General features: G+C 39.4%; 1 protein-coding gene across 1 annotated transcript in view; it reads right to left on the reverse strand.

Moving 5' to 3' along the window:
• Positions 1-6,711, reverse strand: part of uba7 (ubiquitin-like modifier activating enzyme 7) — a 32,394-nt gene extending 25,683 nt beyond the window's left edge. Inside the window, exons 1-12 of the mRNA XM_027000665.2 lie at positions 6,380-6,711; positions 5,385-5,553; positions 4,741-4,875; positions 4,381-4,487; positions 4,077-4,167; positions 3,243-3,375; positions 2,937-3,034; positions 2,642-2,803; positions 1,446-1,610; positions 1,082-1,195; positions 792-872; positions 71-226 (exon numbers count right to left, since the gene is read on the reverse strand). Of these exons, the coding sequence (XP_026856466.2) occupies positions 71-226; positions 792-872; positions 1,082-1,195; positions 1,446-1,610; positions 2,642-2,803; positions 2,937-3,034; positions 3,243-3,375; positions 4,077-4,167; positions 4,381-4,487; positions 4,741-4,875; positions 5,385-5,553; positions 6,380-6,423 (1,455 nt within the window). The 5' untranslated portion in view covers positions 6,424-6,711. The remainder of the gene's footprint in view (positions 1-70; positions 227-791; positions 873-1,081; positions 1,196-1,445; positions 1,611-2,641; positions 2,804-2,936; positions 3,035-3,242; positions 3,376-4,076; positions 4,168-4,380; positions 4,488-4,740; positions 4,876-5,384; positions 5,554-6,379) is intronic.
• Between the last annotated feature and the right edge of the window lie 2,987 nt (positions 6,712-9,698).

The following is a 9,698-nucleotide window of genomic DNA, read 5'->3' on the forward strand; positions in this document are numbered from 1 at the left end:
CTCTGTCAGAAACTTCCTGTTTTTGTGCTAAATCAACATTCCCTTCTTGCATTTAGATGGTTCTTCATACCCCAATGTCCTCCGTCCGAAACAGGAACTGTCGATTCAGATTGGACCTCTCGATGGAGTCCATGTCAGTCACAGTGATGTGCCCACCCTCTCCAGCACCGAGGCCAATCAGAGCAAAGTTTTTCAGCAGCTCACAGCCAATAGCTCCTGCACCCACCTAAACATAAAGAAATGTTTGCAGGGACATACATGACACATGGTCATTGTGTGGTCAAATACACAATATAAGGCAGATGAGGTAGTGCTCAGTAGTGTACACATGTTCATGTTCTTCAAATCTAAAAAAAAAAAAAAAGAAAGAAAAATAAATAAATAAATAAAAATTAAATATTCCTTCAAAATCAAAGCCATAGGCAGAGAAGTTTACAAACTATTGCTATAGTTGATGTCTGGACATTTAAATTCCTAAAAAAGTGTGATGATTTTGATGGTCTCAATATGCCACGTAAACTATTAACAGTATACTGAAACTCAGAGAAGTGCAGTGGCTGGCACATATCCTGATTTGTTAACAGGAAATGTCACCGAAATCACATGCTTGGACATTCTAGAGTATCTAGAATATCTGGCTAGAGAGCCAATTCCTCTGCAGATTTTTTAACATAAGCTCAAAGGACTGAACACACACTGTAAGGGAACTAGAACGGCTGAGGGAGCTGAACTGTGCACGAAGAGCAGCAAAGGTAATGGCCCCCTCTCCTGGTGAAAGGAACAACACTCACAAGAAAATATCTCAGCTTCTTTAGCTTCTCTTGGAAGTCAGAGCCAAACACAGCAATCTGGCCATCATAGCGACTATTTCTCTGTGAGGGAACAGAGAACAGAGTGCTGAAATGAGACTAAAACAGCTCAACATTTATTTCAGCTTAGCTTTAGTCTTTAGATTCCAGAGTTTGAACTGTAGATTTTTTTGGTTGATATTAATTGAAATTATGTAACCATGGAGGTTTAAAACACAATAGCTACAGTACACCTACGCAACCTGTGGATCAGAACATGAGAGGTTGCTTACTGGAGCACATGCTTCCTCTGTCAGATGTTTGTCACCCTCCTTCTGCTCAGGGAGGCATTCCAGAGCATCAAAATATAGCCACTGTTTGAGTGGCATGAACTTCCCACTGCAAGCCTGATCATAAAATAAAGAAAAGATGAGTACCACAGAATATCTGAATTCTAAAGTATCTGACATGACAGTTTGATTAAGATGCAGCCATAAATGGTCAAATAACATAATATCCAACATAACATTCAAATAACATCCAAATAACATAATATCCAAATGAACACGTCTATAACAGTGACTTTTTAGTGTATTTCACTTAGATTTATATCACATCATCTAATCACTATGAAGATTTTCCCATAGTCATCCTCACCTTTATCACCTCCTGAGCAGCTAGCCCTCCAATGAAAGCATTGACAGGAGCCAAATCTCCATTGGCTATCAGGGACAGCTTCCGCACAACATCCTTGTCAAACTCATCAAACTGCGCATCTGTGCTGAGCTGTCTCGCCATGGCAACCAGAGTCTCAGCATCCGCCTTGGTGGGAGGCAACATTCAGACATGCTGTCTTTGCAAACTCAAGTCACGAGACCATATATGTGAGGTTTGGATCAAACACAGCAAATATGGAACAAACAGCATATATAGATCGAAGACAACATGTATGGCTCAAACACAGCATGTATGGATCAAACACAGCATATATGGATCACAAACAGCATGTATGGATCAAACACAACATATATAGAAGAGCATTCTTGTTGTCAATGGCACAAATGCAATATTGTGCACTGGTACAATAGAGAGCTGGTAGCTGCTGTGTGCTGTTCTAATTCCACACCCTTTTCATATATGACAGCAGTAGTGCTTCACTGGACTAGTCCCATCATGCATTGGGAACTGTGTTCCTCCTGCTCCAACAACCTTCTAATGATCCTAATGAAAGGTTTGATAATTAAAACAAAGCCATTAAGGAAAGTGAGACACGAATCTGTGCCAAACATGGAACTGATAATCACTGGATTCATGTATTTTTTTACACACCCTGCAAGAACAGCCGTTAAAATATTTAAGAAAAAAAATGTAAGAAATTGAAATATTGAGCTAGATTGAGATTGAAAAACATTTATACATTAATTTATACAGAATTAGCTGGAAACGTCAGTCTCTGCATAATAGTATGTCCAAAAAGAAGAAAAGCAAAATTAAGATGATTAATTTAAATTAACTGAACAAAAAGAGAAGATTTCTCCAGAGATCTGTGACCAGAGAACCAAGAAGTTAAGAGTTCAGTCCAGGGTGATATCATCCAGTTTCAAAACATAATAATTGCCTAAGTTTCCTCAGAGGAACTGATCCTGTAAGTACACCAGCCACTTTGAAAAAGAACAGAATGTGTACTGAGGTGATAAATGCAACTGACACACCCTTTCGACATTCTCTGTCGCTCATCCGTACAACACAGCGTGGCTTCTATATAATATTGCCAAACTCACGGACTTTGCTCAGACAGACTGGCTGTTGATAAAACTGAAAGTAACGGAGAGGAGCACTCGCCTGGTTCTCACCTGGCTCCTGGGTTTGGGCATTCGGCCATGTTTTTGTGTGAAGTTGTGCAGGGCTTGGAAGCCCAGGTGCAGGGTCCGGTGCCTCGGAACCTTCCCACAGTCAGTGAGCACGAGCAGTTCGGGGTTTTTCAGCACTTCCTCCAGAGCATCATTCAGAGGCAGCTAGCCAAAACAGAGCAAACTGCAGCTCAAACAAACCTGACCTTGGCCCAGGTTTTACACTTTGTACTGAATGTTGTAGTGAATGAGTCTTGTGATGTTTGTTATAACTTGACAAACAGAAGATGGTCCTCACAAAGCTAAGCATCTTGGACTGTTTCACCTCCGTTGCCACGCCGCCCTTCTCATACTCAGAGAACTCTGTGGTGTCGCAAATACTGAAGGAATGATTACCTACAAAACATGTGAAGGGTTATGGTCACTTTCCAAATGCACACCAACACCAGGCTTTTTTTTTTATCCATCATCATCATAATGACCATGGTTATATTTCATTTCCATAGCCATAATTACCATTTTCAGAAACATGTGAATAATAATAATAATAATATTCTTTTCTATATGTCTTTTTCAAAGACTTCAAAGTACGTGCATAACTCACCGATCACTCTGATCTCTATAGGCCCATAGCTGTTTAGCTCTGTCATGCCTTGAACCCCAGAGAAGGTGACTCTCATGTCATCTGTGAAGTCATGGCCCTGATCGTCTGTGCAGGTCACTATACCTGGATTTCCCTGTAGGGGAGCAAAGGTGTACATTTCATACACCTTCTCATTTGATCACAGTAATTCATTGGAAAATGCCAGGTTACTAATAATGATTGGTAGGCACCATACTGATTTCCTCCAGCTTTAATTCCCATGGGTCTTACAATATGGCCTTATAAATTAATTATGTTGGAATATGTAATTAAATGCATTTGAATAATAATTACACAGTATATTGCTTTGAACCAAATAGTAGAAGATAAATAATAGACTAATCAAAGGAGATAGCTGCCTAAAAGCAAAAACCTGTAGAGCAAGAACCATTCAGAGCTTTGTTACAGTTCACATTTATAATATTTTCTTTGTGTTTTTCTTTCTATATTATTTCTCATGTCAAATAAAGTATTAAATACCTAATACTGAAGTCTAATAATTATTCACCACTTATTTACCATGATTTAATTTAGTTAGGCTCAATGCCATGATTGTTTAATAATAAAATTATTATCATTCTCAGTGCCAATGATTAGTTGTTTATTATTTTCATTTTAGTGTTTAATCCAATTTTAATTTTTCCTTTTTATCTCAGTTTGGTTTTTTCCCCATGATAGTTTTGTTTTTAATGTACTGTAGCAGATCTGAATCAGATAAGACTCAAGCTCATCTATAGCAGTAGGACTGCAGAGAGAGTGATGGGGACACCAGTGCATGTGCTATTCTGCTGTCACCTTGGAGATGTGGGCAATCATGGAAGAGCTTGGCGACTCTCCAGTGATGTCTTTGACCTCAAATGTTTCCCCGAAGTCACAGAACAGCTGCCTATAAACAAGTCATGAACTGAAACGTTTATAACATTCATTTCGTAATGAAATAAAGACAGACTGTTGGACTATCAAAGCAATAACCTTGCCAATGAAGATATTCACAATGTATTTTGGGATGTATAGATTCTGTACAGTTTAAAATGAGCTAAAATGTTTTTTTGATCAGATTTGGTTGTTATATGGACTTATATGCAACCATTATTCTTACCCACAAAGACCTTTGGTGTCAGCCACAATAAACCTGATGTTGTTGGCATGGCAGAATGCTCCCACCCACCGCTGCTCTTCCAATGAGGAGTCTGTGAGTACTACCACCTGGAGCCGTTTCAAACAGTCGTTCCCGGTGTTGTCAGGCATGGAAAGAAATGCAACAATAGTGCGTGACACACTACTGACTCTTCCATCACTGCTACTGCAGACCTCCTGAGTTCCACCCTGAGTCACGTGATCCTGAGCCCACATGCTCCTGACCTAACTAAGCTCTACAGATCTCAGTTGGATACAACACATTACACTGTGAAGTTCAGAGGTCAGAGTTCAAAAGGAGGTCATCTGAATCCATACCCACCTGGAAGTAGCTCAGGAGGTCCTGATGTAGCGCTTCAGTGTGGCTGGACACTTGAACATGGCTATTTAAAAGAGCAAGGTGTTTCTGAGAACAAGATGCTCGGTTGTGACCCAGATCACTCTCCCTCAGGTAAAACTACAAAGACCAGGAGAAAACCGGAATGCATTATGACACTCAAAGACATGTAAACATATTATAAATTATTTCTATAAATATACACTCACCTGCACTTTATTATAAAAAAACCCCCATACTTTGTGCTTTGTGGACCAATTACTGCTTACTGAATATTATCAAGGTGGTAGACCATTCTCAGCAGAGCGCTAACACTTGTGTGGTTGTGTGTGTTGTGTTGGTGTGTGTGAGTCTAACAGGCCGAACAGTGTTTTTCCACATCAGTGTCACTCCTGGGTTGAAAGTATTCTGCTGCCTTAAACTATGCAGTGTGCAGTGGTCCTGTGGTCAGAAATAGGCTATTTCCGAAAAGCTAGAGGATGGGCAACAGATGGTCACTAACTATACAGCTACCAAAATTTTCTAATAAATAATATTTATAACAAAGTTATAGGTAAGTGCTAATATCTAATGTCATTTGTTAAGTATCCATTTGGAAAGTGACCATCATGGTTTCAGAATCCCATTACCTGCGAGGACAGGTCTCTCCACTCGGCTGTGCCCTGGTCCTGGATGGTGACTGAACCGACCCCAGCCAGGACCACATTCTTGGCTACCTCTACCCCGAGGCCTCTCATGCCAGCAATGAGCACGTTTGCAGCACCCATGATCCGCATTGCATCATGGCCCAGCACGTACCTGTGCAGATGATCCAGAATGCCAAATTACCCCACTTAGAAGTGAGTCTAACCAGTCTGTTTATCATGTCATATACCATCTTAATTTGTAACCTAAGATACAGGGCTTGTTCAGTTGGACGCATTCAGCATTATTGTCAAGTGTTCTCAACAGGGATTAAAAAGGAAAATTATATAAACTTCTATGTAATTTTAAATGAGTAAATTCTGTTTTGCGATATGACTACACTTTGTCTGAACAGTAAAACATCCAAGAAAAATGTGAGAAAAGGAAGTAAGGAGTGTGTGAGGTGCAGGTCATATATATACAACACATACGGCATCAGCAGTAACATTTCCATTGTGTTGTGCTTTTTTACAAGGTGTACCAAGGTAAGAATACAATATTTATGTTGCCTACAGTATGTTAACTAGTTTGACGTAGCCTAGAAAGACGCACCTACTATTAAGAAGTCGTGAACGCCTACTTGAATAATGATTGCAAGGTCTTGGCTAGGTCAACAGCTCCGACCCTGTGCTCTTGAATGATAATTGTGTCATTTGTGCTATTGCTTCTTCTTAGTGATCGCTAGAAAATGTTACTTTAACAACTACATAACCCCGTAGATTCTTGGTCTTTCATTAAAATGCTTTCTGTAAAATAAACTCTGTTACTACAAAGCCCAAAAATAGATAAATAAACCCCACTTTCACTTGTGTAGTCATTCTTCTCGCCTAAAGCATGTACGATACTGCTTTCCACCATGTAAAATGAAGTAGAATGGTTTTGTCTACCTTCATTCATATGTAACCGTATTTTCTTTAGTCTAGTGGTATATAATACTTACAGCTGACGTGAATATAAATCCTCGTCGATGTCACTCTGCGCCATATCCTTTCAGATTAACAAGCGAAACACCGGACTAATTTACCTGGTATTGGTTTCAAATTAAATGACAGGCCGTGAAGCAGTTCTTGACGGCGACTGTTGAGATTTATTTTTATTTTTTGCTAACTGCTCAGCAGTGAAGGTATAACTTTCGATGGAGAAAAAGAAAGTAGAATGTTCTTGTTATTTCCGCTTTCGATTTTACTTCATAAAGGCTGCCTCTAATCTGCTCAATCTCTATCCCTTCCTTTTGAAAGTCACCATGCCAGGCTGGCAAACAAATACAAAATGTCTTGCAGATTCCGTTAAAATGTGCATCAAAAAGCGATTATTTATTTAAGAACGTCGTACACTTCGCAGACTATACCACAAGATGGCGCTGCAGAGTTGAGCCTCGCAAGAAACGAAACAAAGTAAAGAGAGACTGGCAAAAATTAAGAATTAAGATAATTCTCTTAATTAAGAATAATTAATTAAGATAATTAATTAAGAATTAAGATCATTCTCATCAGTTCAGATGAAGACAGTAGTGCATACAATTAAACAGTAATAGAAGGGAGATGAAGTACAATAAAAACAATATTTAAAAATATCCCCTTCTGCACTGCAAAGGCCATTATTATTTAAAGAAATTACCACTTCTAGAATGAGCACCTTTCATAGTAAACCCTTAGTGATAACATCAGGACAAGTAGGTCAGAAAAATTTGTCTATTTGTATCGTCAGAATATTGGTTACTTTCTGCATCTGTCTCGTTAAACAGGGAATGTAGTTTTGTTTCTCTTTTTACCATCAGGTTACTCTGAAGCATTTCATTGTGCTGTTTTTTTGGAAATAGGGTTGTTTAGATAGGTAAAATAAAACTGTAAAAACAGAAAGAAAGACATACAACTGAAGATTTTTGAAACCCAAGGTCTTTGTCCTTTGTTTTCTGTAGTGGACATGTATGCCTTGACACAGAACCCAACAGATCAGAAAAAGAATCTTCTTATGTGGGATGTAGCAGAGCTCCTCTGACATGGAGTGAAAGCCCCATCTATCCAATCTTATTAGGAATGACCCAGACAAGTATTCTTACTTCCCTCCAAATCCAAGCCCCCAGTGAGCAAGCCAAGGGTGACAGTGGCAAGGAAAAGCTCCCTAGAGCATGAGGAAGAAACCTTGAGAGGAACCAAGACTCAAGGGGGGGGGGGGGGGGGGGGGCGCTCATCCTCCTCTGGCACCCACAATAATAACAATTTTAAGGGAAAAATAAATAAATAATAATAAAATGAAAAAAAGAGCAAATGTCTAGTCCAGTTTTCTAGAGGTCCTAGTCTTGTCCCGATGGTGTGCATGTGTCCATTCTGCATTAAGGGCAATGGAGAAATAGTTGGCTGGGCTGGAGTTGTGCTGGGCAGGGGACATCAGGGGGTGGTGGGAGTAGCCATGGCAGCTGAGACGGGTTGAGGCTCAGTAACATCATGGCATCAGGGGTAGGTGTACCTCAGCAGAAAAAGAGACTAGATTATTAGGCATGTCCAGGTACAAGGGTGTCTAAATTAGGGAACTATAATGTGCAAAGATGGTCTCTGGCAGATCTAGCCATGGTAGCACAGCTAAAAGAATAGAGCCAGAAAGAAACACAGGCATGAGGGCATCCTGGAACATCAGCACTCGGCCACTCTTAGTCAACAAACTTAAGTGATAAATGGAAGTGAAGCATTATAAAATCCTAGTTTACCATAACTCTCAATGGTCATGGACCCCCAGATCCACACCTTTACCTAAGATGGGAAGTAGTTAATAGGTTTTCAGCCTAGCCTTATATATTGAGACTGTGTCTGAGTCTCAAACATTTACAGGAAGGCTATTGCATAGTGTAAGAGCTTTATAGGAAAGAGCTCTGCCCCCTACAGTAGAATTTCTTATTCTTGGTACTAGTAAAGAACATGCACTTTTGATCTAAGCAAACATGGTGGATTGTAATGTTTGTAAAGAGTTCTCGAAGGTACTGTGGGGCAAGACCAGTCAGTGCTATGTAGGTTATCTGAAGTATTTTATAATAAATATGAAATTTTACTGGGAGCCACTGTAAAGTAGCTAAGATAGGACTGATGTGATCAATGTTCTAGTTTTAGTAAGAACTCTGGCTGCTAGAACTAGCTGGAGCTTGTTTAGGCACTTAATGGTACAGCCAAATAGCAAGGCATTACAGTCGTCCAATCTAGAAGTATTAGATGCATGGACTAGCTTTTCTGTATCATGTGAGGAGAGCATGTTCTTTATCTTTGAAATGTTCCTAAGGTGGATGCGGTCCTAGAAATATTATTTACACGATCTTCGAACGAGAGACTGGGATCCATAATAACTCCAAGATCTTTAACTGTTAGAGAAGATGTGATTGGGAGACCACTGAGGTTCATTGAGTAATTAGATAGTGAGGACCTAGCTGTCTCTGGGCCTAATAGAAGCACCTCTGTTTTGTCAGGATTAAGTGAGAGAAAGTTCTTCAACATCCAGTGTTTGACCTCCTTTATGCATTTGTCAATAATACTAAGCTGATACATGTCCGCTGCTTTGGATGTGACATATAGCTGTGCATCATTAGCATAGCAGTGGAACCTAGCACAGTATTTATGTATAATGTCCCTTAGAAAAAACCAAAGGCCCTAGAACAGATCCTTGTGGGACACCATAGCTAACCTTGTTGTATGCTGAGAAGTCTCCATTTATATTAACAAACTGGTAGCAACCAGTTAGATAAGAATTAAACCAGGAAAGGACTTTGCCCTAATCACAGCAACATTTTCAAGTCTATCTAGTAAAATGTTGCGATCTATAGTGCCAAATGTTACACTCAGATCAAACAATATAAGAAACATAACCCTGGTCAGAATCCAAAAAAAGGTCTTTAACTACTTTAGTTAATGCTGTTTTCGTACTGTGATTAGGCCTAAACCCTGACTGAAAGATTTAATGTATCTGGTTCTGATTCAGATATGAGCTTAGCTGCTGAGCTACAGCTTTTTTTTCTTGGAAATAAATGGAAGGTCTGAGATTGGCTGTAGTTTAACAACTGACGTGTTAATTATTTGATAAGTGGTCTGATTACTGCTAATTTGAATGATTTAGGAACATAGCCAAGGTTCAAGGAGGAGTTTATGAAATTTAATAAAGGTTCAATTACTTCAGGTAGTATTTCCTTAAGAAAGTGTATGGGCAGTGAATCTAGTAAGCAAGTGGAAGATTTTGAGTGCGAAATCACAGATGTAAGTTCTGGTTCTTGGATAGGTGTA

This window comes from Electrophorus electricus, chromosome 3, assembly GCF_013358815.1.
Source record: "Electrophorus electricus isolate fEleEle1 chromosome 3, fEleEle1.pri, whole genome shotgun sequence".
Classification (NCBI taxonomy): Eukaryota; Metazoa; Chordata; class Actinopteri; order Gymnotiformes; family Gymnotidae; genus Electrophorus; species Electrophorus electricus.